General features: G+C 39.9%; 1 protein-coding gene across 6 annotated transcripts; it reads right to left on the reverse strand.

The window, feature by feature from the left end:
- Window positions 1-2,573: 2,573 nt before the first annotated feature.
- Window positions 2,574-25,693, reverse strand: YPEL1 (yippee like 1). Of its 6 annotated transcripts, XM_069795054.1 has the most exons (7): window positions 25,295-25,693; window positions 23,754-23,973; window positions 22,354-22,424; window positions 20,913-21,195; window positions 9,509-9,552; window positions 8,018-8,126; window positions 2,574-7,059 (listed from the first exon to the last, which is right to left on the reverse strand). In XM_069795054.1, exons 4-7 carry the CDS (start codon window positions 21,027-21,029, stop codon window positions 6,970-6,972), a joined length of 360 nt encoding a protein of 119 aa, XP_069651155.1. In that variant the 5' UTR covers window positions 21,030-21,195; window positions 22,354-22,424; window positions 23,754-23,973; window positions 25,295-25,693; the 3' UTR covers window positions 2,574-6,969. The 6 variants fall into 6 exon arrangements, with proteins under 6 accessions (XP_069651155.1, XP_069651157.1, XP_069651156.1 ...); XM_069795056.1 differs by lacking the exon at window positions 23,754-23,973; XM_069795055.1 differs by lacking the exon at window positions 22,354-22,424.
- Window positions 25,694-27,897: the final 2,204 nt, after the last annotated feature.

The raw sequence follows: 27,897 nt of genomic DNA on the forward strand, positions 1-27,897 counted from the left end.
TTGCTTGTCAGAGGCGTGAGTGCCGGCAGCAGCGCAGGTGCTCTGCTCCGCTCCACCCGATGGACCCATCCAGGGAAGAGCCAAGGGGAGGGTGCAGAGGAAGAGACAAACATGGAAAGAAAACCTCACGTGGGCAGAGCAACCTAACTGGAGCCCATTTCAGAGGTTAAACTGAGCTTTTGTCACGACTGTTGCCCTGGTTAGGCTAACTGGATTTTGTAAATACAGACCTACTGCTGTCCCACTACAGCTTAACCTTACAGCTACGGTGTTTCATGCGGGGTGGAAGAACCCTCAACCAAGACGACTATCTAGTTATTTAACAGGGGGAAAAAGACATCTAATGAAAGGTTCCCAACTTGTAGATGAGGCATCTGCCCATCTCTGTCTATCTGGGAGTCAGAGATCCACCAGGTATTTTCTAGCTGGTAAGACACAACACCAGAGCTCACATTTCCAGAATTATTCTGGTAATCCGACTGCTGACAGTTGGTGTTTTTACAGTCCCTTTGCTACACCAAAATTTAACAGGAAGTTACTATGAACATCTTGATTATGAAAGATACTTCTGTGTTATTTGAATCGTCATTACTTTGATTAAATCCATGTCAAAAATCAGGCTTTTATTCAATGAATATCATACATCTCTCATAAAATGCCATTTTTGTCCTTAAAATTTTTTCAGATCTGGAAAGATCCCTTTTTCATGCCCTAAGACAGTAAAGCCAAGAAAAGGTTAAAAAGGAAAAAAAAGGAGTCTATCTGAGATGACAGCTTATAAGTGCATGATTAAAACAAAGTGTAGCAGGCTATCTTCCATTTTTCTCAAGATGGAAGTATCATATTTGATCTCATATGTAGAACATTCCCATCCCTTTGTGAGATGAAATGATGGAATATTGAAGAAACACCGAGTAACATTCTCAGCCTCAGGCAGTCTAAAGGGGCCATATTTGATGCACTGTTGCCAATGTTCAATAATTGAACATTCAACTAAACCAAATAAAAACCAAACTCCACCCCAAATGCTGCATGAGTCCTTGCTACCAATTTCCTAATTCAAAGTGTTCAAATGCAAACAACTGATGTTTTGTATCTGAATTCTACGTGCCCTACTGGTTTATCATGCTAAAAATAACTGAATGATCACAATGACATAATTTAGCCTACCTTGGAGTTAGGAGAATTTCCAGGAAAATTTCATTAACACTTTAATACTACCTAGCACACACCTACATCTTGTACTAGCAAGCAAGTCTGATGTGAAGCACTTCCTTGAAAATTATTTTATACGGTTTAATGTGATTAAGGATAATCCTATACCTGTTATTATACAGAAGAGTAAACTAAATCACTGCAATAGTCCCTCACTACAATCTGAAGAAATTTTAAAGGGTATTTTTACTATCAGTAGAGAGAGCTTGGGGGGGGGGATTTGTTTAAACTGAGGTATTGGTTGAAAACTTTCAAATTAACATGAAGTCTTTTGAATATGAAGCCTTCCATAACGAAGTCCCAATTTACCTTTGCTCTTGTAATCACAACCATTAAGATCAATATGACCATTTTCAGCTTAATCTTCAGGAGAAAACATCACTTTGCTCGGCCTACCAATTTACTAAACCATCAATGAGTGCCATAGACTGGATTTTCAAACTGAGAAGGACCTGGGGGTTACAGTGGATGCCAGGTTGAACACAAGGCAAGCATTTCCTTACGGTAAAGGAGCAAACTACATACTGGGGTGCAGTAGGAAAGTAGCCAGCCTATCACGAAAATCATCTCCCTCCTACTTAATCATCCCTTCTTATCCAAAGTTGCTGTTTTGCACATTTTATTTTCTGCTGGAGAACCTGAGAGCCACTGTCATGCCTGCTGCTACATACAGCTGGTGATGTACTGACATAATCTTTAGGGAAAAGTTCCTGTTTGAATGTTGGTGGGAGACTCTCAGTTACACATGCAGCACCCTGTGCCTCCTGCAAATACACAGGTGGAATAAATGGGTCAATATGAAGCCCACTATGACCTGGGCTCTTGGATGGAGAAGACCCATCTTCATCACAGCCTTGTTACTGACTCACACTGGGGACTTTAACTTCACTAACACGTGAGAAGACCCTTAATCTGATTAAGAGGAACTACAGAAGTTCCTCCCAACTAAACCAGAAACAACAGATTGAGTGCCTGTGCTCAGAGTGCTCCTCTGGTCTACAGACAACCAAGGTAATGCAACCGAAAGCATACCCAGACTTCCCACAATTTCTCTGAAAGTTAGTTTTGGGGTGTGCACAGACTGACTCTCTTTTTGAAAGCACTTTGCAGAGGTTCCACGATTGGCTCAAAATGGACAAAAGCTCTAAAAGTAGCAACACAACTTTCTGTATTTTGGAAAGATTAGTGAAAGGAAAAAAATGTTTAGTGGCAGTCTTAAAGCCACGTAAAAATCAGATTCAACCCACATTTAGAAGTTTTTAAGAGCAGCTAGGAGCACTGTCTTTTCTCTTGGGCTTTATCAGAGAATAAAGCATAAGAATTTATTTAGGAAGAAAAGCTAGCACAAAACCAACAAGTAACTCAACAAAACAATCGAAAGCTTTTATTGTGATACCTCAAGTAGATACAATATAGTGAAACAACAAATGATGTACAGTATTGCTAGGACAAAACAGCAACACAGCCATGTCACCTGTAAAAGAAAGCATTGTAAAGAGTTTAAGAAACTATGAGGCACAACTCAACTGCCATTTATGACTCATGCTTTAGGCCTTAACCATTTGTAACAGTCCTTTTAAAAGAAACCTCTGAAGTGTCTGTTCCTTTTCCAGTAAGCGTTTATACTGCTGGTTGGCTTAACATGAGTCTCAATGAAGTACAATAAAGTGTCCAAAAAGTTTAACAATAATTTGACAGCTTCTTCCACTCATCGCCATTATCAAAGAACAGAGATGTTCGAAATTTGGTCTGAGAGACTGTAGGTCACTACTGTTGCAATCTGACTGCTGAGATGAGCATGCAGAAAAAGCTCTACAAGCGTTACTCAGAGGGAAGCGCAAGTCCACCAAAAATGGTACACAGCGTTCATGAACTCTTGCACTACCTTGATACACCAATAAGAAATACAGATGACCGTTTGGTTATGGGCACAGTGATGACTATTTGTCAGAATCTCTGAGGCCGGATTTTAATTCAAAGAAATTTCATAAACTGTATTCCCCCTCCTCTCCCATGGAGCGTGAAAGACTGCAACCATGCAGGGCATAGCACTCAGAATGGCCATTATACTAGGCCTTGCTAGTGGGAAATTAAGATGGAATTATAAACAACTTCATTAATACAGTTTGTCATCATATAGCTTACAATGAATGAGGGAAATTCATATTCTGGCCCTTTTTACTGGCAGATAAAATTGAGATTACTAGACTGCTAAAAAGCATACAGCAAGAGTGGTTAGGTTGATGTGTCAGCAATCCCTCCCCCAAATTCTGCAGCTTATTTCACAGCAAGTTTGCAACTTAACAGAGTTTTTATAGATGGCAGCATTGCCTTTTATTAATCAAAAAGGTACTTAAGAGTGACCAGCCAAAGAATAAAACTCTTGTGTTTGGAGGCAGACTCAGTCCTGGAACACCATTGTTACAGCCATTATTTTGGACCTAAACAGAGAATGTGTGGTCAGATTACTGAAGTCACATCAAATTATGATTAATTATTTTAGGACAGGCATGGCTTTAGAGGTTCAGAGGAAAAAACTTTCAATACATGTATGTTTTTGCTAGCAAATTCCTATGCATCCCAATGAACATTTCTTCTAAGCCAGCTCATAGTCAGTTCATTTGGTCCAAGAAAGAGCCAGCAAGAAACAAAGGTTCACAAAAGCTTTTTGTTACAGTTTATAAAAAACAAAATACAAAATAAATGTTAAGACCAACAATAAAAATAACCAGTACAAGTAACAAAAGTGCTCAAGTTGGAGGGGAAGTAAACTTGCCCAGAGCAAACACATACAAACTTTAAATATAATCTTTAATATATTACAAAAATTGGTTAGAGGGAAAATGCTTTAGTAAATTTTTTTTTCAAGTAAGTTTATTTTTCTTTCAAATGACTGCTGGAGGGTTCAGTGACCAGACTGACCTCTTCACATCAGCGAGCAGCCATTGCTATCTGGATTCTACTTTCACCAAAACCAATAACAAGAACTCTCTACATCTTTACAAGTGGAGAAAATAATCATTGATGCTGCCAAGCAACACAGGAAGAAAATTCATGTATTCCCTCAATAGAATGAGCCTCAAGAATTGTTACATGGCAGCATGAAATAGCAATTCTGTACTAGTTCTACTCTTTACTCCTAAGCGTCCACTCTTAAAAGACCAAAAAGAATATTGCTTTGTTTGGTTCTCTTAAAAGCCATAAACATCACATATAGATCATTAACTCTTTATGCCAGTAGTCTGAAGCTCTAGGTGCTAAGCACTTGATGAAGTCCCAACCTTTGGCATCAAAGTTAATTAAGGTTTTGGTGAAAATGTCCAGTTTGAAATACAAATAATGCACTGAAGAAAGAGGTTGAATTTAAGTAAGAATCAGACTGTGTTACAGGCAGCATTAACTTACTAACAAGAGATAGCCAAACCCCCAATTTTAGAGAAAAATCTTTAATACTTTACATATTTTCTTTAATTTCAACTCTCTACTGAAAAGCAGCCATTACTTTTGTCTTCAGTCCAGTGTACTGCTTCAACAAGCCCGTAGCCAGGAAATAAGAAAAGCCCAAAGATACACAAACTTCACATAAACCTGTTCACAAGTATCAACATTGCAACTGGACTTTGAAGCCAACACAAACTTTTTGCTGATAGAAGTTTTAGTGCCTTCTTTGTTGGCAATATACATTACAATGGAGGAAAACAAAATCCCAAGAATTCCAGGTCAAAAAAGATCAAGAGACAGGCAACACCAAAGCCCATCTTGCATCAATGACATTGTTAAAAGGAGACTTTGAAGCCTGATGATGATGTGAACATGAAGTAGTAACATGTAAGCCACAAAATCCAGATTGAACACAGCTGTACTACCTCAGGTCTGTGGACTGAAACCCAAGAGCTTTAACTACTTCTCTAATTCTTACATTTTTAATTCATAGGTATAGATCACTACAACATCCTGAATGCAGTTTAGCCAGCCTGCATCAGAGAATGCATACACATGAGTGAACTCTCTTCTCTCTCTTCCTCTCCACAAAGACACTGGAAAGCTGGTTTTAAAGGATTTGTATTGCCCCTACCCATTGGCATAGTTTTTCGTGTATGACAAAATTTCTAAAGTGCAGCAGAGTTCAGAAAGCCTGTCAGATTCCCAAAAACGTTACAGCAGCAACAGCACCTATGACTAATTTTGCAGGTGCCATATTAGAATTGTTATTGAGAGAAAATGATTTTGTATTGCGAGGCTTCCATATTGTTCAGTTATAGTACTTAATGTAGTGTTAAAGGGTTTTTTCCAAACATTTTGTCCTCAAGCATTAAATGGATTAAAATACAAAAAGTCTTCAGAGACTGTTTAATTTGCAAATAAAGTTAGCAAATTTATGTAGAGCATTTCTTTCACAGTTGCTCAGAATTTGCATGCACAGATACCAACAGCTAATATTGTGCATACATTTTCCAGAAGTTTCTCTCATTGACTCATTCCATTTCAGAAACAGCATGAGAACAAAAGAGAAGGCGAGTTTCATATAAATTTTTATTATAAAAAAGGTACTTGGGGATGATTTAGCCAGCAAACCAAGAAACCCTTTCCCCACCCCCAAGTTTTAAAAACTATCTTGTTATTTTATGAAAAACCGAGTCAAACTTCCCTTCCCTCTTATTACCCCTCCTTTTCCTACAGGTACTATATTACTTTTCATGTCATAGGCTCTGGCCATTTCTCACAAAAATAAATATTTTTGTTCAAATGTAGCAGAAGCAGAATACTTCAACAAGTTTCCTTGATATCAACCTCTTTGTCCAGTGCATTAGGACTATACAGTTACATGGAACCAGCCATAAAACTTTACCGATGCACAAGTCCCTGTTACTGGCAAAGGTACAGTACCAAAACTTTTTTTTTAATACACTGACTAATTTTTTTTTTCCAAAATAGAAGATGCATATATTTTTCTGCCTTTTTAATCTTGCAAGCTATAGTTTTATAGTTTTTATTTCTTATCCAGCAAACTCCTTAGGGAATATGTTGGTCTTAAATGAACATATTCTATAGCATTACTGATTTAAAATCCTTCTAAGGTATTTCATTAAGATACCAAACCTCTAGCATAACATTTCCTAACAACTTGAGGCCTGCTAACTTCAGTCAGTGCAATTGAAAAATTTTTTTAAAGTGAGCACTGTACCTTTAACCGATTCACCTACAAGATGTACATAGGTTGCGGTACACTCAAATTTAAAAAAAGAAATTAATAACTACAATACTGCATCCTCTTCACTGCCAAACACATCAGAAATTGCTACATATAAAAAAGCACCCCATCCCATACATTCTTTTGGACTGCTCAGATATAGAACTTCTACAGGACTGGAGTGTAGGTGTTTAGGCAAGAAGCATGCACAGCAGAAGGTAGCATTAAAGGCATAGGTCAGAGATAGATGCTAACCAGTAAAATCCGTTTTCAATTAGTGAACTGTTTCTCTAGTTTGAGAGAGTTTAGAAAAAGGTCATCCAAAATGTTCCAAAACAACTGTTCACACAATAATACACGTACAAAAAGAGGGAACTTACACAAGGAGAAAAGGCAAACATGGCCTGAAATAGCCACTTACACTACACTACTCATTTGTGAGGTTTCAGAGTTCAGTGATATTCTCAGGGCCACTCTAGCCAAGCTCTTCCTTTACTTTGCGTTAGTCTTTGTAAAGCATGTTCCACAGAATATTGTCCAAACAGAAGGAAAAAGGTTATGATTCACTCCCAGCCATTGTCTTTTATCATGTGGGCAAGTTCAATGATAAATTTTCCTTCTTTGTATTTCTGACTGCTCTCAAAAGCATGTTCCTGGAAAGAAGAAAAATCAAGACACTGAATTAAGCTGGGGAAATTAAGTCTTTTAAACATCAAACTTGCATTAGAAATACAAACCAGGAGACATTCCAGTTAACATCCCATATCTGTTACACCAAATCAAGGGCGGGAGGGAGGAAAGAGAGGATAAAGAGGGTTGAGAAGGAAATAGGAGCAAACTTCTCATCGGCAGATCCACTGCAGAACAGATCTTGTTCTCTCACTGCTTAGGGAATTGTAACGTGGTTTTTTTTAAGTGAAGGTTAGGAAACAGCATTATTGCGTTCAGTTTCCTCATTTGCAGAAGAAATGTAAAGAGAGAATGGGAGCCTTTTCAAAAGCTCTCCTCTGTATTCATCATCAGAGGGAATTCATTAGGACAACTTCTTTCTACAAGATCTGAAGCTATACTGAATCAATGAAAATCCTACATGCAACACCCAAAATCTAACATTTTCAAAACATCAAACTTGCAACACAGCTGCGTTACAGTTAACAGTGCAAGTGCACAGATAACTTTGCAAACAACAGAATCAAGTTCACATTAGTTGTAAACAGTGTAAACATGCTCAGTACTATTTATCGTAATTCATATTTCTGCTACATGAACCAACTTTTGCAACACAAGAAATTAAAGACCCACTTTGACAATTTCTTCCATCCAGTTTAGTGTATGTCATTGGTAATCTTGCAAAAAGATATTACAGAAGTAGTAGATAACTGTAATAGCACTGTATAGCTCATGCTTGTTTTGCAGTCCAGAATAAAGTTCTTCTCTACTACAGCATTCCAGTGGATGTAAAGAAGCAAAACTGTATTACAGTCTGATATATACAAAAGCACTAGAGCTAAGTCACCTAAACTATCAGTATAGGTGCTACTCAATGGCCTAACTCAAGTATCTGTCCTTCAACTTATAAACATTTATTGAAAACTTAAGTATATCGCTTACATATTTCCATCCAAGAGTGGTTTTACAGTTTTCACAATAGATATCTGCTACAGCATGTAAACCTGTCAGAAGAACTCTCTCCTCTGCTGGACCACAGCCCACATTTACCCTGGGGGGAAAAAAAGATAAAAAAAAAAAGGAGAAATTACATTTCTTACCTGTTACCCACCTCTTCTCCAGAAGACAAAAAATAGTTTAAAAAAAGTGCCTAACTTATTCAATGCTGTAAAAGTAACTTCCTCTGTTACACTGAGCTGACGGACAGGAATAAAAAAGGGTTTTGTTTTTTTAAGTGGCTAGTCTAAACAGCAAACTGTTGGTGATGCCCACTTACTCCCATCAACAAAGACAGGCTAAATAGTTAAACTTGCAGAGAGCAGAACACTAAGCAGTACCTGGATGCCTCTGCAGTTTGGGGCTTTTCTTCAAAACCAATTTGAGACCTCTATAATGGAAGTCTGTACCAGTAAATGAGCACCAACAGCTGAATTTAGAACCAACTCCAAAATAGCAGCAAGGAAAAAGCCTCATAAATATTTCTTTGCTACAGATCAGCAGACTAAGCCATGATGAATAAACAGAGATATCAAAACAAAACATCCCATGAAATATTGCATCAAGCTAGTTTTTTCATGAGTAAGAGTCTATGCAGAAAACATGAGACAAGACTAAACCAAGTTTTTAGACAGTGTTATACAAGAACAAAATTTTGCCATTTTTGCTGTTGTATTACCAGATTCTTACTACTACAGTTATACTAGAAGTCCCAAGTCACCACTAAATGACTACATATAAAAAGAATTTCAAGGATCTGCAATCAAATCCTTTGCAGTTATAGTTCCATTATCTTGGTCTAAAATAGACTAAGACACTTAACTGCATTCTTTTCCCAAAATGCTGCAACACAAAAAACTGCTGAAAAATAAATACATCCATTAGCAAATTCAAAGAGCCTTATATCATGGGTAGGACGTGCCTAAAACTGCAAATATTAGGCTTGATAAAATCACCTTTTGCCTCTAGCACATTTGCAATATTCAAGGTCATTTAAGATGTACCAAGTTTACTGAAACATTAACCTGTAGATGTATCTAACTATCACACTGGAAAATTCTTCTTTAGACTACAGCAGAGTTGTCTAGTGTGACTTTGCAATCACACAAGATATTTTGACTTGTGGAATATCTCAGAACAGCAACTCTTAATCAAGACAGTTACCATTCCATACACAAACGGAATTTCACATTAACACCCGCCCCTAAACTTTCATCTATTAGCAGAATTACTTAAAATATAAGATAGACTAATCTGTGCAAAGGGATACTTGCAGATCACCTCAGTAGTCTTTAGTAACTATTGCTGGTCAGTAAAGCCAACGTTAAAAAGAAAAGGGCAAAGTGCAGCTACGTTAATTCCTACTGTTTTCCACTTACGAAGCATACCAAAAAAATTACACTCTGTAGGTAGTGTGCATAACCATAACATACTTACACAGAATTAAAGAGGTAGGCTCGTCCCTGGCTTCCCTGGAAGGACTGCATTTAAAAAAAAAATTGCACTTGTTAAAAAAACACAAAAAACCCCACCAAACAAAAAAACAGTTCCAGAAGTGTGCGTTAGTAAGCATATAAACATAATACAGATATAAACTATTTCAGATTAATTACTTTATACCAATTCTTTACAGGAAAACCTGGTCAAAGTTTTCACCCTTCTCAGATTTTTAGCAACTATTTTAAGCTGTTAAGTATTGCTGTTCAAAGTAAGTCATCTGTAATGCAAATAAAACATACTTTTTTCCTACCCCTCTGCAAGATATCAGTGTTTATTTTCCTAGACATCATGCTAATTACAATAACTTGCTTTTAACTCAAAGGGAATTATTTCCATCTCCTCTGTCCTTTCCCTGTGCATCCAAAAGTTGATTTATTTCAACTTCATTGCATCATTTGGTGAAAGACCAGTGAAATTCTGGACCAAGCATAAAACCAGTATACTGTATTCAGGAAATGCATCTGATGAGTTTATAAGCTCAGCTTTATTTTAGTAAAACAACTGTTATCATCAAATGCCCAAGCACAGCCGTATGCTTTCCCATCTCTCACATTCCTGATAGACTATGGACAAAAGATGACTGTTACTGAATCTAAATTAATGTTTTAGTTCAGAGCAGTAGCACAGTTCTGAAGTAAAACCCCTAATCAACCACACTTACTGGGGGATGGTTTGGCTTGCAGAGCAGTTTCAGTGTCTGTGAACTACATCTTTGTTCCTTCTGTACTGAACTAAGCCAGAAGCTCTTCTACTGTGCACATAACAAACGCTAATGAAGATATAAAGACCTGCACCTATGACCAGACAGCCTTGAGCTACAAACATCCTGGCAAAACTTAACTTGTGAGCAGACTAGATTCAGCCATAGGTAAAACATTCCAAATGTATGTAAGACACATCACTGCTTTCATCTGTTGATTTGTTCCTTCTCTATTGAACTACTTGATAATTTAGACATAGTCATTATTTCCCATTCAAGCAGGATCATGCTGAAATGTTTTATTTTTTTCTCTTCCACACTGAATTCCACTTAAAAAGATCCCAAAACTGTCTTAATTTCTTTTTTTCCAGAATTTCTCTTCCCTGACCTACTTTCAAAGAAAGTTAACAATTTTATCCAAGTGGCAGAGAAAGTACCATTGTTTTTAAGAATCCTTGCAGTTCTAATATTGAAGATCAAAGACCAACTTTTCTGAAACCTACATTAGATCAACATGGAAGGTTTTTGGAAGGAAAAATCTCACCTTGAGTATTTTTTAATTGTTTTAGTAACATTAGGCATGGAACCATAGGTAGAAGGACCCTTCTGCAACGGATTCTTCTTCTGACATGTATTTAGCTATATCGTTAGAAGTCACTTAACACCAAAATAGATATTTTGCCAGTCAAATGATTAGCAACACAACACCAATAACTGTTGTAGCTTAGCTACTTACTCAGAACAGTTTGCAAAAAAAGATGTAAAAGGGAAATGTATAAAAATGAACACTTTGATCAACATTAACCAGATTATATACTGCAACGAAGACTGTTAAAAGAAATGCATGACTCTGGACTACTGTAAGTAACAATGGTGGCAGCGTAGTTACCTACAGCCCTTAGCTACTCATAAAACCTCACCTTAAGATGAGAAGTTCTACTTAACAGTTTATAATGTTAATATTTTAGTATTATTTTAGCAACCACTTAAAAGAATTATTAAATGGAGATTTTTATCGACATAATATATTTCTTCATCTATAGCAAAGACAAAAGAAAAGGTACTCTCTGCATTAGCCAGAACTGCAAGTCTTATTTTTCACAAGGCAAGGAAAAAAAGATAGACTATGCAGTACAGTGAAAGCTAAAACTTCAGGTAGGACTGACCCTGAAAGGAGAGACTCAGTTGAGTACAGAGTCCGAACAGCTCTGCCAGAAAGTAATCCTTACACCTACCTTTAAAGCAAACAAAAAAAACCCCACCACCACTAGTTCAGTTCTCCCAAGATACTTAAACACGCATCACGAAACTGGCAGAATGGTACAGAAGCTACAGTCTTTAGTTTCTATAGACTAATCAGTGCTCTCTAAATTAAAGCCAGTGTCTCACAATCAGTAACAAAGCAGAGAATGCTTACTGCAGATGAAAACAAAAACTATTCATGTATATGCTCTCAAAAACTGCCCATTAACAAATGAGTAACTAGCCTGAGTCAACTACACATGAATTTAGTGACAACTACAGTTGTGCAACCCCAACATTTAAGAAAAAGCAAAGGAAACACTTTAAAGGTCCTCTTATTCATTAGAAGTAAACTTAAACTAGCACTTCCTTGTTCCATGTACCCAAAATGAAGAAAGAGAACTTTCAAAGCCATGATAACCATTCTTTTTGGTTAAGCTACTGTAAAAATTCTTAAATAAGCTGCAGCCATTTTTCCCTGCTTTAGAAACTGCTGTGAATTAGAATTCACAAATCCTTTTTCAAACTCCACCAAGAAATACTCTCTCCTATTAAATTAATCATGTGCTAGTTTCTCTATTTACATGTAATTACACATGCCAATTGCATACAAACTGATGGGGGGGGGGGGGGGGTGTCAGGTCCTACACAGTCACTTTTTAAACAACTTACATGCCATACTTGAAGCTCCCCAGCTAGCTGGGAAAGAAGACGACTCCAGAACAAATCAACAGTCAGAAGACCTTTTGAACTATGTTATGCAATTATTTCTGCCAAGTTTGTGTTTAGTCTTGACTTAATATCACCTCATAAAAGCTCTCCTTTGACCCTGCATTTCTCAAAATTAAGCAGAGGGCAGTAACAGGATGCCAGGAATAGCAGAAAAAGCAGCTCTTCCCCTCTCTTGTTCCATAGGCTGACAAAAAATTCTAGCTAAATGTAATACACAGGTTGGAAAGTACTGCTTTAGTTGTTCTTTTTTCCCCAATCTATTTTTAAAGATTACTTTTCTTTTCTTGCATCCTTTGCTTTGTTGCCCTCAATAGGCTGTACTCTCCTAGGTTTTTTTCCCCCTCAGAAATGGCCATCTTCATTACCTTCTAATTTTCAGGATTATCAGGATAGAGTGGAGGGAAAAGCAACACAAAACAGAACCTTCTCCTGGGACAGTGGTTTTAGAAAGAAAATCTGTTCACAAACATCCCACTGTGAAAAGCCCCTCCATTCCCACCTTCTTTAGCTTCCTGTTAGCAGAGTTTGGCCAATTCATTTCATACCATCTTTCTTAGCTACATACATGTTTAGAGGCTAAATATTATATTTACATGCCATAGAACAATCGCTTCTTTGCCCAGCTGTGAAGGGCAAGTTCCTCCACGTTTACATCACTCACAGATAACTTGACAGCAACCTGTAGGAACTTGTGTTCTCGCCTTCTCAAATACAGAACCTGGGTCTAGGCAACTCAGACTTTCCTTCAAATTCAGTGTCCAGCCACAACATAACATGTCATTGAGCATTTAATGGTCTGCAATCCACCTATGTGGAACTCTTATACACTGACTGAAGTGAAAGCACTGTAAAGGTATCAATTTTTAAATTCCCATACCTTTTAATTTTTCTTATGAATTTCTTAACTTGTCAGAGCTTGGCAGTCATTGCTTCTTATTCATATGAATAGCCGAGGAGATTTTTTTTTTTTTCTCCAAAAAAATGTATTCAGACAACACAAAAAGGTATACATCTGTCCCATATGCATTCTCTTGATCACAGAATATTGATTAGGTATAAGAAAGATTTACTATCAGAGCTCCACTTCCTGATGCATCCTATTACTAGAAATGAAAAGAAGACAACTCATTTTGGCATTTGAACTGCTCGCTAAGCTTGTAACTTAGCTATAAACAGTATTTTGCATAACCAGAAAAAAATTAATAGTGAACAAACATTTGTTTTTACCAGCACTAAGTTTCTCACACTCCGCACTGTATGATTCAGTTATACTGATAGGAATTTTAAGAGACTGACAGGTTAAACGCCTTGTGTGTCAACTCCTCAAAGGAAATGAAAGAGGAGAGAGTATTTTAAATGGCAATGTCAAGGACTAACAGGCATAACTGTTCAAACCAGTCTCCATACAAACTGCTCTTCTACAAAATAAACATCACCTATGCAAATGCAAACTTTTACTTTGCAAGATTTCTTTAGCACTTCCAAGATTGCTAGCACTGTACATAAATCATAAATAAAACAGAACATTCTATTAAAACGGAGTCTTAAATATGCGCCTCACCCAGTAGGGAGGAATTGGAAGATGGTGGCAAGCGTGACCAACTTATCAGTAATGACTCACATCAACCACTATATTTCCTTAGAAGCTGGGCAACTTATCAGTTCAACTAATATTTGCAGTTAAAATAAACTGCTTTTCATAGTACTCAATAACATTGCATTGATTTATGAGCTAAATTTTTCCCTAGAAAATCCACATCTTTGACTAGCTGCCCATTCCTACAGGAAGATCTAAAATATCTGTAACTTTTTCCTGTTCAAGCACAGTTCAAGGTATCTCAAATGTCTGATAGCATAAGCAAAACTGTACAATGGAGCTTAGGAACTATACTAAGGTCAACTGCAAGAATAGTTTGGTATTATGATCTTTTCAAGCCATCTGACAGACCTCTGTCATCAATACATTTTGTAGTAAAGAAACTTCATAAATGTTTCACTTACACACTAGTACATACCTGCAGAATTTGATATGATCTATACTTCTAAGCTAAACCCGTCATTCCCTCTAACACCAGGATTAGCTATTTCACCCAGGAGAAAAGGAAGTATCAGTTAAGCAGAACATGTATTTACTGCCCTAAGGCATACCTAAGGGCACAGGTGGGGGAAGGGAAGCTACTAAAAAGCTTATGTAATTAATTATTCCCCACAGATGGAATTAAGATTGCATGGCTAGAGATCATGCTCCACAGAAAACATCCAGAGAAACTGCCATCTTAGCATGTATTAAAGGTATGGCAGGCATTATTATCAGCAAGTCAGAACAGCATTAACAGTATCTTCCTTAAGCACAGCTTGCAAGCTACTCATAACATGGAAAAAAAAAATTAAAGAATGGAAATGAAAGAAGTCCATAGGGGGTTTTTTGCTTCACTTTGCGTTTCCTTTCATTTGCTAGAGTTCACTTTACAAGCTAAGATAGGTCAACCTGAATTAGTATTCTGAACAAATATGCAATTCAAAGAAATATTACTGCATGATTCAGAAGACAGTATTCTTAGGGGCAGTATTCTTAAGGTAAACCAGAAACACATACAAGTCCTCTGATGTCTGAAATTTCTTCTCAGTAAGATGCATCAGAGCCTAAGGATATCCTGTCACTTCAAGATTTATAAAAATGAATTCAGAAAATTGAATTCAACATAAGCTACAGACAAAGAAATATATCGGGAAAAAAAAGATTTGTTCCATCTGCTATTACTCTCAGATTCAACTCCTCAATACTGCAGACAAGTAGACATAATGCTGCTCAGCTGCTTACTACGCAAGTTCTAGATGACTCCATGGTAAGTATTAAAAATTTTTTTTTAAAGTACATTTTCATTCAATTATTTACTGATTTTAATAAAGCAAGTTATAAAGTTCAATATGCAGAGAATAACCTTAAAAAAATTCTATCCCAAAACCAGCACGCCTGAAGATTTGGCAAATGTTATCTCCTGAAGTGAAGACTTTGTCAAGCTGGACAAGTTATCTTGAGCTATACAGCATCTTGAACGTATTTCAGAAATAATTATGCCAAAACACCCATAGAGTAGAACACTTCCCTTGCACACTTTCCAGTTCCTTTAAGCCTTCAAATCTATTCTTGGATGTTTTCCAAGGATTGCTTCTCTTCCAAAAACTAGATTATTCCCCCAAGAGGAAAAAACCAGAACCGAAAAAACTAGAAGCCTCTTAGAGAAAAAAAATTATCACCAGAACATTTAGGAAATTCAGCCCGTTCTCCAACTTTTTCAGCAGGGAACAAAAAAGGCCTTCAAAGCATACAACAGGCCCAACTATCTTTCCAAGTACTTCTTCTATCATAAGCAAAGGGGGATTACCAAATTGAATCAAGCTAAGAACAGCACATTTATTTAATGACAATAAACCCTTAAAAAAATTCCTCTTGAACTCATCAGTTAGAGGAGGGCAAAACCACAGATTGCTAAGCAAAGCTAAAAACGTTCTGGCATCTATTTAAGCAGAAGACTTTTCCTTCTCATCAATAATGTAACACAGCAGGCATACTGAATGCCTTGGAGAACTAAATTTAACTACCAAGATTGTTCTTTTACCCATAAGGTGCAAGGATTTCCCAGTGAAGTCAATGACAGTTAGTTATGTATATATACCTTTATGCAGAACTTGCTCTTGAAAATATTGACACATCTAGTCTTGTCTGTGACTTCATATGACTTTTTTCCCCTCTGGTCAGATATGCTTTGCAATGAATGAGACAGAAGAAAGTGACAGTATTTATACAGGCATCTATACAAAGTAATCCAAATTTTCTTCCATCCCCAGCATTAAGGCACATTGCAAGACGATTCAACAGTCTTTCAAGCAGTTGAGTAACAAAGCATTATCCTTTGCAATATATCCACTAGGTTCCAAGATTTCTATTATGTATTTATATTTCTTTGTAATTTCTTGGACCATGCCTGAATTTCTGAACAATTACTGGAACTTAGTGGGTACAAGCCATTCTCAAGTGCTCTGGAACTTACGTTCTTCAAGCAACATTTGCCTCCTATAAAATCAACTACTGCTAATAATCACTGCACATTCTCTACCATTTCCAAACAAAACAGAAGAATGCTCTTTGAGTTAAGCCTTTCACAAAACTTACTGTAGAATTGCTTTAAGAGCGGCATACATATAACATTTTGTACAGGCCACACAAGTGGCAACCTCCCCTGGACTTCAAAGAGTCTTGTAGAAGTTTTCCCTCAAAACTTAATTATGTCAATTTTTTAAATTGTTGTGATTTTAAAAATTATTATTATTATTAACAACGTATATTATTCGGTTGCTTTTTATGTGCCATTTGAACATTTTAAATCCAACAAGCACCTCCTATGGCATCAATTTTTTGCCTTGCTCTTTATTAAGGCCTTTCGTTGCTTGCTGATAGAGGTTACTTCTCATCTGTGCCTGTAGTCAGTAGTAGGATACGATTCTAAAAATATCCATTTGCTTCTTTAAACAAAGAAAATGCTGCAGGTTCTTCCCCTGTCCTCTGAACGTCCGCCAGTGTAGTGAAGACCTGTATACTCCTTCTAATAGCACTTTTTAAAAAAAATGTTAAACATTCACTTCAAAGTCTTCACCAAAAGAAAGAGAATCCAGAACTTGCAGACTTGTTAACAATGCAAATCAGTAGTGTCCAAGACATGCCTAACACCACTTCAAAGTTACACTTATTTCAATTTCTACAGTTTGTTAGTTCTCTTATTATGTATCCTTCAAATCAGTGTTTCCCCCAAGATGGCCGAGTTCTAAATTATGGCAACTGTTCGTACATGTGTTCAGCTGTACAGACTAGCATTTGTCAACATCTCTACTGCTGATGACCTCCTAGTTTGGGACTCCTATTCTCAATCAGCTTTCTTCTTATTGCTCCCCTTTCTCCAAGTTCCTCCCTAGATGCAGAAAACACAAGGTTATAGAGTGACAATACCTAGAAACAGATGCTCTAATCACTAACATGCAAGCTGATTTCAACACTAGGCAACACATGGAGTCCTTTCATAGCTGCAGAGACAACTAAAACTACAGCTAACAATGAATTCACTTGTGCAGGTAGCACATTTTTATACTGTCTTATCAGTCTGCATTCTTGTTTCAAAGTCATTGCCAAGACTCCTGGTTGCCATTTTATCACCAGCAAGGGCACAAGAAAAAGAGCTTCATGATTAATTCTAAGGCAAGAAAGAGATCCTTCTGCTCAAACAGAACAGAAATAAAATGAAAAGGTGATTCCTGTACGCTGCCATCCTTGTCAGACAACTGGCATCAACAGTTCTCAAAAGCAGAACTGTGAATCTATATTGAAGTCTGGTATTCTGAGGACCAGAATCAAAGGGATGATTGGCAGAAATACACAGCGCTCTTTGCTTTTCCATGACAGACCAACATTTAAGAGAAACACCACTCATTTCATAGCATAGCTTATCTTCTCATCTTAAAGCTGGAAACATTATAGTGTCAAGTATAACAAATGCTTATACCTCAAAGCACATCAAAAAGCTAGTTGTAGCTGCTTTAAATTAAGAGTGCACCATGTATTTTGGCTCTCTTTCCCTGACCACATGTAAGAAAGCAACAATCGCCACGCACCCAGGAAATGCAGGGTGGGGGACATGGTACCCAAATGAAGCACTTACAGCTAGGTATCAAATACTGTTTGCCTTTATCTGCTGACAAGTATTTGTGGCACTTGGGTTCTGGAGTGAGGCTGTATAGCAAGCATTTGGAAAAAAAGCAAGACAATGTGTAACCAAAAACTGTATTTAGTAAGTGTTATACAGAGCTTTACCTTCTAACTAGACCCTCAAAGTAAGGCACAGGGAGGAAAAAAAAAACCAAAACCAACCAAAAATCAGGTTGAGCAGTCCAATTCTCTGCTCCATCAATAGATCAAAACCAGCACAGGAACTGCACTGTTCTTAGTTAACTTTAGATTGCATAGAATCAACTTGCTACACTTCAGGTTATTTTAAGTATTTTTGCTGCAGCTGGGTAGTTACAGTAACTAGGGTTCTAGATACTGTTAGTATAAATAAAAAAATACCTCTCTCATTGTACATAATGTTTTGAGAAATTCAGAAAAAAGATCCATATAAAAAACAGTACTGAGGTACACTCATCTGTTAGTCCTTTTACAGTTCCAAGTTATGTCTACACATGTTGTTTAGGATATTTCTTCAGTTTTTATTTCACAGGTTAACCTGTGTTTTCATTGAAAACAAATCAAATCTTATTCCCTCCCACCACTCCCCCTGCCACCCCCCCAGGCCAGCACTACTTATTTTTAATGATCCAAGTGTTATCTCACTATTGCTTTGCAGTTGTTTCCATCAGAATATCTTCTCCAATGTTGGAATATATACAAGTTAAGCTTAAAGGAGGGTGGGTTTTTTGAAGCTATGTTCCAAATACAAGTACAATAGATGAGAAACATTCTTTTTATTTTACAAACATACAAATGGATACACCTCACATTTAAATGTATTTCTTATTATCACACAGATTTAGACAATAAAATATGTCAAGAAATCTTAAGTTGACAGAATACGCATCGGCTGTCAAATAAGCATATGGTCAACCTGCAAGTACAGAAACTTTTGTAAGATGTCTTCACGGAAAACTGTGGAAGCCAGAAATAAAGCAGAATCCATATCTAACACCCTTCCCAACACCATTAGAAACAACTTGGAAGTATTTGCATTTACTATATAGATTTTTTGAGTTCTCCACGTTCTTTGAATTGAAAATTTGAATTTTTTAATGTTTGAAATTATTTATGAAGCTGTAATATGAACACATTAATTGCTTAATAACATATTCAAAATATTCTGCTGACCAAAACTCCCAAGACCTTGGAGAACAACTGGCTCAGATGGTAACTGTGGCAGTTTAGTCAACATGCAAAAAAAAAAAACCAAAAAAAAACCCCCAACAAAAAAACCACCAAAAAACCCTAAGTCCGCTAAAAGAAGAGCTTCTTACTAAGTAATGTGTGGTTGAATTGCATTTTCTCAATGAATTTATACGTCTCAAGAGACACAGCTAGCAAAGTTTCATTCTTCCTGTAGGCAGCTACAACCTGAAGTTCAAAAGATTAACCACTCCCACTAGCTTTTGGCCCAGGACATGCAGTGAATAATGAAGCTATGATTGCTTGCCATTTAGAACCCAGTGTTGCCAAAAAGACCCCTTATACTCAAATTCTGAAATCAGCATGGAAACAAATGAAATTCAGATGCATTCACATTACTATTTTAATATTTCTCTTGGTTTTGCGGACCTTAAAATGAAATAAGATCAATCACTATAACAAAAGTGAGGAACTTTTTTCAGGTTAATACAAGTATTTTCTTCACATCGTTTTATATATGTTGCTAGCTCACTGTTTCAGATTTGACGTGTCACATTTTCAGTTCCATGCCTCAATACATGTACCAAGGTGAGGGAAAGAATCATTTTGGGGAAGAGACTGCAGGCAGAGCAGAAGTAAGCAAGCAATAAGCAACACTGCCAAGAACTGTCATCAATTTTACTATTTGAATCAAAAAGTTGTCTTGAGATCTAAGCAAAGATCAAAAAGATTAGTGACACAAGAAAAACTGTATAGGGAAAACCCATTATTTCCTGATAACCCTCTAAGGGATAAGCAAGGATGTGTACTTTCTCCTCACCCAAAGAAAACCTCCATTCAGAAGTAGAAGCATTCTCAACCCCCCCCATCTCTTCAGCACTCAAGGGCAGCATCACACCTTAGTGCTGCTGAACACACAAACAGGCAGGAGCAACAGATAAAGTTAGTTATAAAGGGTTTGCCACTAAAAATTTTATTTGACAAAATAGTTATATAGAAAGCAGTTTGTATTAAGAGGTTTGAAAAGCAACTGAAGTGTTTTCTCCAGGACACGATTAAGAGCAAATTCATCAGGAGCTTATCTGAAGCAAAGAATGAACCAGTCTGTCAAGTAATCATCCCAAACTTCACGTTTTCCTACATATTTCATACATCACAAATCTTGGTTTCTTCAAGCAACAGATAAGAAGGACAAGCCTAGCCTGTTTCAAGGATCCACACATCCTCTATGTTTAGACAGTCCAACTATTTTGAACATCTCTGGCTAACCATATTCCTTAGGAACTGGTATACAGCAGAAGTAAATATCTTTACAGATTCCGTAATAGAAGTGGAACATTCTGGAAACACCCAGTTTTGTGACCATCAAATAGAGTCAAAAATAATCTTTATCTGGAATAACCATAAACAGAATCATTTCCCTACCCAGAGATCCATGTTTTCTTCTGACAGTTTTCCTTAGCAGACTTTTCAGGTATGACAGTTCACAAGTAGTACCTACCTGACAGTAGACAGAGGTTGTTAATATGGGGAATACAGTAGATCAGCCTTTATGTCACATTCAGAAGTTTCCAGAATATATCCAGTCCTCAGTACACAACATATATGACCCAAGAGTGAACCCAGGGAAGATACTTTGAAGTATGCATCAATTTGCATCCCTTATCTACTGGAAGCAGTGATACAGTAATAACCATTTTGGTTAAGAAATAATTCATGAGGTCTCTAAACAAACCACTTGCCTTGGAGATCAATTCATCATGATTGGCTAGATGGGCTCTGCAGTGGATACAGCTGTAGGTTCGATGACAGTTTGGCAGGTAAGCCTGGAACGTTTTTGATTTTGTCATTTTTACCATCTCTGCTGGTGGCTCCTCACTCAGCTCAGGGCTGGCACTTGAAGAACTACAACTTTGCTGAACTCGCTGACAAAAGAAACACTGGAATATGCAAGCAAAAGCCGTTGTTGTTCTGGAGTGTGTGTGGCACTTTCCACACAAGTGACAGAAGAGAAACAGTCACAACCTGTAGGTGAAAAGAGCAGAACAATTAGCAGCTTACAACAAGGCCAGAATAAACTTGTTATTCAACAATTTTAGACGTAAAGCAAAGCGTTATTTAGAGCAAATGCCTGGCTGCACTACAGGCCCCTTTCTTCTATGAAGCTATGCAATTCAAGTTCCATTCAACCCAGCAACAAGCAGTTCTGTTCCACTAGTGGCTTCTATTCCATCACACTTCTAATGAAGGAGATTCAAACAGTTCTCCACAAAACACAAGCACCTTCTACAATATACCAGGTACATTCTTTAAGACATCCATGCAGAAAATTACAGTAAAAAGGCATGGGACTAGAGAAGGCGAGTTGTCTTTGAAGTTCCCACGGTCAGTTCCAATATAGCAAGTGACAAGGCATCTTGGAAAACACTTGCCTTGTCCAACAATAAACATACAACAGACATTTGCACTCCAGCTTTCAGCAAAAATCTTGCTGTATCACATCTGGCTGTAAGTCAAATACCAAGTAAGATGCTGCCACCCTGTTCAGGGATCTGTGCCTCCTCTTTCAAGCTCAGCAGAATTATGCCTTTAGGCAAAGGCCTTTTTGACTAGTATCCTGATCAAAGCTAATTAGATACTTCCCCACTCTACCAGAATAGCCTTAATGGATTCTACCAAAAAATCACAGTCAGATAATAAAAGCTAAATTCTACACAGAGAATACCCAATTGCATTCTTCATCCTCAGAGTGCCTTTAAGAGACATTATATGCACAGAGAAGGCCAGACCATCCTGCTATGCTGGAAAGCAAGCCTTTTTTAGAGTTTTCCCAAAAACTACAGATTCTAAATATTCCTAATAACATCTACTGATCTCTCAAAGGCCATCAGTCACCACACTATATGCATCAAGCTAATGAGTAATCCAAACACGAACACTACACAGTCACTTATGTCATTAGCTATCAGATGACTGACAGAGTAGGTCAATAGCACAAACACAGAAATGAGAGCCAATATAAAGAATTTACAGTATCTTGATCCAGCTATTAAAACGAGCATGCAAAACACTTATCACAGTTGTAACTACACAACTACACAGCTACCCTACACACAGTTTAACCACTCTTCTAGCAGTAAGATACTAGTAATACAAATAGAACAGATAATGAAAGCCACATACATTAAAGATTGTTTATAGGAAGCAGTCACTGTGTTTCAATAGGTCTTGAGAGAGTAATCTGTACAGCAGGCCTAGCACAAGAGACAACCACAGCAAAATTTAAAGGGTTTTGGTTTTTGGTCGGTTTTTTTGTTGTTTTTTTTTTAATCTTCAGCTAATGATAGCAGCAGAAGAACAGACTCAAGAACTACTGAAGGACTTGCTACAAGAAAATTTCTTACACAAATAATTGCAAAGGCAGAGATAAGTCACAAACAAGACACGTAGCAAAATATATGCAATCCAAAAAATAAAGCAACAATGGGAACAAGTTGGCATCCAAAGCACATATCTACACATCAGAATGACTGGACTTTTGTTAGTCACTGAAAACAGATTCGATAAGGGATACATTAATACATTTGAAATATTAACCCAGTTAGCATGAAGAGCAGAACTTATAATACACTCATCTAAACAAATATTATATACCTGTTGTCCCAAGATAACTATAACTGCAAAGGGAAGAATGATTACAGTGTTTGGAGAAAACAGCTTGCTAGATATTAAGCCACATTTATTAGAGTTAAGAAATTATAGGAAAAAGATGACACAAGAGATACAATCCTGGAAGTTAAACGTGAGGTTCCCTTTAAATTCCCTGCTTGAACTCTTAATGTTAGAAAGATACAGATCCTATTTAGGTTCACAGAAATGGGGGAAAAAAAACCCCAGGGTTTCAGAATGAAAGGCACCACAAGCAAAGATGTTTTGACTTTACTTCAGACACTTTTGAACAGTAATTGAAACATCAGTTCAATGTTTGCATAAGTTCAGCAAGTTGAACTCAAGGGGAAAATATTTTTCTTCATGCCATTCCTAGAAGGTCCTTTAATTCACACTTCTAAAGGCAATCTGGACTCTTTCAGACTCAATATACTGAGTCCTTCAGCTACAGAAATCAAAGAGCTCTTTTGACAAAACTGTATTTGATATTGCTCTCTTCAAAAAGAAAGCAATCCTAAGTGTTTGATATACATCGTAAGAACCACAGAACTCGTTGCTTTGTGACGTTAAGGCAAGATTCAAAACAAACCATTTCGTCATTGCTTTAGTAATGGTGAATAAATCCAGTCTCACTCCACTGTGATAGTTATGAGCGGCAGCAGGTTCCACAGCTGCTGTTCAGTATTCTGTGGAGACCAGTGTAAAAACCTGAGGCAACTATTTCATTCTTACTCTTAGACAACAGCACAGTCCGTGCTTTGGTCACGCACATGACAGCTAGGTTTCCTCGAGATCTAAGCAATTCAAAAGAAATGGCAAAAATTACATGCAGAAGCAGTCGTACAGGTTGCTGTCTCTCCCTTTCCAAATGGCTGCCCAAACCCCTCTTTCGGCTGACTTGTATTCGCACCTACCCGTCTAGAACCAAGAGAAACCTCTCTGGAAGCCCTCACTGTATTCACCACCGGCAGCAGGAACCAGAACCGACAGATCTCTTCGCCTTCCTCGCAGGGGCTGCAGCGGGCGAGGGGGCTGCCCCGGGCACGGTCACGAAGCAGCCTGCCCTCGGGGACGCCCCCTCGCCCCGAGGGGGACGCGCATCCCGACGGACGCCCCAAAATCCGAAGGCCGGGGCTGGGGGGGGGGGGGGAATAATGATGAATGATTAACAGCCCCGTCCCGCCACCCCGCACCTGTGACGTCACCGGGGAAGGGCGCCGGGCGGCCAATGGGCCGAGGCGGCGGCCCCGCCCCCCCGGCTCCCGGATGTGTAAACAAACACCCCGAGAGCGTGGCGGGGGGGTGCGGGGGGGGGTCGGTACGCGGGCCTGCGGGATCCGCTCCGCTGAATGAGCTGCCTGCCGGGCACCGGCAAGGAACTACAGGGGGGGGGAAAAGAAACAAACAAAAAAAAGGGGGGAAAAAAAAAGGCAAACATCTTCCTTATCTGCTCGGGGGTGTTCGCACCGCTGCTCGGAACCACGCACAAGCGTTCAGGGAAATAAAATGTGTAAGAAATTAGCCTTTCCATCATTCTTTCTGGGCTCAAAAAAAAAAAAAAAAAGCAGTGACACCAAATAAGCTTCAGAGTCTCTGACTGGCTGCACAAAGCCGGACAAAGCCTGACGTGCGCACTCTTGGTAAGCTGCGATTTGATTACTCCAGCAGGGAAAAAACCTCTCAAAGTTAAAAGATTCGAGACACAGCAGCCGCATTTTCACTTCAGATACCGAGAAATAACGGGGGAAAAAAAAAAGATGCGAGGAGAAAGTTACCGGCAGAGACAGAGCTCGGTTTCCCCGCCGGGAGGGAGCAGCTGCTCCGTGCACGTTGAACCCTCCTCCTCCTCCTCCTCTCTCACCGAGAGAGCACAAAGCCGCCGCGGCGGGTGACGCCGTTCCCTTTTCTCTCCCCCTCGCAGCGATCCCCGCAGGACAACGGCTCGTTTCCCCCAGACGGCCGGCACCCTGCCGGGCTACAGCCGTACGCGGTCGTGTGTCGTCCCCCCCCAAACACGGACCAGCTCTCTTCCAGCCCGCCGGCTCCGTCCCCGGCGGACCCCGGCCCAGGGACACCCCGCACGGCTCCTGCGGCCCTCGCAGGGCGGGAGCGAGCGGGGGGTGGGGGGGGGAGAACCCACCGGACCCCAGCTCGCCGAGCTCAGCCTCGTCGTCGTCCCCCCCCCAATTATGTAAACCATCACCACCCGCCCTGTAACGAGGAGGCTACAAGGCAGCCAGCGCTGCCGTCATTTCCAGGCGCTATAAATAGCGCCCGAGCCCTCCTCCCGCCAGCAAAGTTGCCTCGGCGGCCCCCCCCGCCCCCCACCCGGCCGGAGGTACCAGACGAGTCTCCTTTCGCAGCCGCCTGTCCGTCCGCCCCCCCCAAAAAAAAAAAAAAAAAAATTCCCTGCGAAAGGGAGAGCGGCCGGCTTCTCGCACGCTCCGGTACTCACCGCTGCGCCGTGCCGGCTCCGCTCCCCAGCCCGGACCCCGAGCAGCAGCGAGCCCCCGGGACACCTTTCCCTCCGGGTGGGGATGGAGGGGGGCAAGGGCAGGAGGGGAGGCGGCACCCCCGGTCCTCACACGGCGGCCAGCGAGGGCTCAGCGCCGGGCCCTCACCGAAAAACAAAGAGGGGGAGGGGGGTGGTGGCTCCCCTCGCCTCGAAGCTACCTTCTCGGCGGCGGGGTCATGAGCGGGGGCTGGGCACGCGTCTCCCGCGCTGAGGGCCGAGGGGCGGCCGAGGCATCCTGCCGCCGCCGCTCTGCAGCTCCCGCCCGCCGCCGCCTTTGTTTTGTGTTTTCTTCTCTCTCTCTCTCTCTCTCTCTCTCCCCGGGCGCCGGGGGTGCTGCGGCCGTTAAACCCGCTCCCACCGCCGGCCGGTAGCCAATCACCGGCGCGCGCGCGCGCGCGCCCTCGCGCCCGCCCCGCCCCCTTACGGGCGGGAAGAAAAGGAGCGGCGGGCGAGGGCGGCGGAGCGGGGCGGCGCGCGCGAGCTTTGGGGCGCGCGGCGCTCCGCCCCCCCCCCCCCCGGCTTCCTAAGGGAGGGTGGGCGGGGCGAGCGCGCCGGCTTGGCTCCACCCCCACCTCCTTTCGCTCTGCCCCGTGTGCTCACGGAGGGGCAGGCGGGTGTGGGGTGCTGGGCGCGTGCAGCGAGCGCCCCCCCACCCCCTCCCTCCCCCCCAAACCGCCTCGGGCGCGCGGCGGTGCGAGGCGGGAAGCGGCGCCCGCGCGCGCGGAGGGTTTGTCGCCCGCCCGGCCCCTGCTGAGGGACGGCGGGGCCTGCCTCTGTGGTGGCGAGGAGCCGAGGAGAAAAGCTGCACGGGGTGGGGGGGAAATAAAACGGAACACGAGGTAAATTCCCAGCCGAAGCAGCCTGCTCGGTTATGGTTTCACCCCGGGGTATTTTCTGAGAGGTTTTCGTACGAAGGCACTGTAATAAGCAATGTAGGATTGCTCAGACTTTTTTTCCTCACCAGAGCGTATTTGTCTTCCACGTTTCTGCTGAAAGTAGGTAAAACTCTGGAAGATGACACAGGTCTGTTGTTAAAAGTTCAGGGCTGTAGTAAAGCCATTAAGAAAAAAAGCCCGGTTGGAGATTGGAAGATAAGTAGGATAGGTCAGAACACTTGTTTCCGGAAAGGGAGTATTGCGAAGAGCTCATTGCTTAAAAAGATAAAAACACACAGGTTTTAAGGTACAAAAGAACAATTTTGAAGATGAAGGAAACCAAAATACAACTCACATAAAAATAGTTTCCAAAGCATCCGAGGTCTGTTGGCAATGACCACGTTTTCCTTAAAAAAGTAAAAACTAGCTCCTCGTTTATTTTGACTGGACTCTTCTATTTCTACAGGCAAAGAGTATAGAGATAAACTGACAAAGCCTGTAGCAAAGCTGTCATTTGCACTTTGTACCCCAAGGCAGGGCTCTTTTGTCATGCTACACAAATGCAGCATCAATAAAATTTTCTTTGCCTCCTTTTCTTGTCAGTACTGACATCTTTCTTTTTCAAATCTTCATCAAGTGAGGTTTTTTTACCCAAGGGGCCTTGGTACTTTGCAGAATATTAGAGACATAATCCATTACAATTCAGCTAGTGGCTGTAATCCATAAACCATGTGCTAGTTGATTTTGTTCTGCCTATCCATTTTTTAATATAATTCATATGTTTATACATTTATTGTCATATGCATCTTCCTTCTTAATGGCAAATTAATGGCCATTCTTGAAGAATAGTACAAAAAAGTCACACTTGCACAATAAAGAAGAAATATGTTTTGGCAAAACAGCAGGAAACAAACATCTGTGAGAGTATTTCCATTAGGGCTTTTATTGCAATTTTCCCATCATCTCTCTAGCTCCAGTGCTGGTAGTTGTAGTCTTGTAAAAAAGGAGAAAGGTGATAATCCTTTTGACTGGCTTAGCTACACTTCAGAGTGCAACAAATCAAGCTTCCTAAACCAGTTTCCTCAGATGAGTTAGATGAGGTGTATGATAAAGACATACAACAAGATAATTGGAATGGAGAAAGAGGCAGGGATGTAGCATAGTTTAGCAGAGAAATTACATTAAATCTGGTACAGTGTAGGGAGTATGTAAATCTTGAGATGCTTCTTGAAAAACAGCTCCAGCCTGTTAAAAATATCCCATAAAGGGCTTTTACAAATTTTTAATAAGCTGGTTCTTTTACTTCATTTTGAGGGGTCCATTACCACTGTCCCTTAACAAGATAGACTTCTTAGTCTGTTCTTCTTTATCTAGTCAAAAGATATCTGACTAGGGACAGCTGTTGTCATCTGGTATGGCTGATCCTATACCCTATTTACACAGCTGCCATACAGTTGCCTATAAAAAATACTCCTGTACGTATGCTTTAGAAGTAATTGCTTCCACCTTTTAATAGGGGTTAATACTTATATTGTATTTTACAGGTTCTAAGTCCTATACTACTGTATGTTTACCATAGTTCCAACTTTTATCCTCTTTTTGAGGACTAGGACCAAGGAATATTAAGCAATGAGCAGAAAGTCACGATAAAAACAACATTGATCTTTG

Source organism: Haliaeetus albicilla, chromosome 10 (genome assembly GCF_947461875.1).
Source record: "Haliaeetus albicilla chromosome 10, bHalAlb1.1, whole genome shotgun sequence".
NCBI lineage: Eukaryota > Metazoa > Chordata > Aves > Accipitriformes > Accipitridae > Haliaeetus > Haliaeetus albicilla.

Bases quoted from the DNA above. Each gene is read 5' to 3' on its own strand.
- YPEL1 (XM_069795058.1), bottom strand. From the start codon at position 21,029: ATGGTAAAAATGACAAAATCAAAAACGTTCCAGGCTTACCTGCCAAAC. The intron at 8,127-9,508 runs GTAAGTATGTTA...TTTTCCCCCCAG, and splicing joins GCCTACCTCTTTAATTCTGT to GGTAAATGTGGGCTGTGGTC. The intron at 7,060-8,017 runs GTAAGCGATATA...TCTTCTTTCCAG, and splicing joins CCACTCTTGGATGGAAATAT to GAACATGCTTTTGAGAGCAG.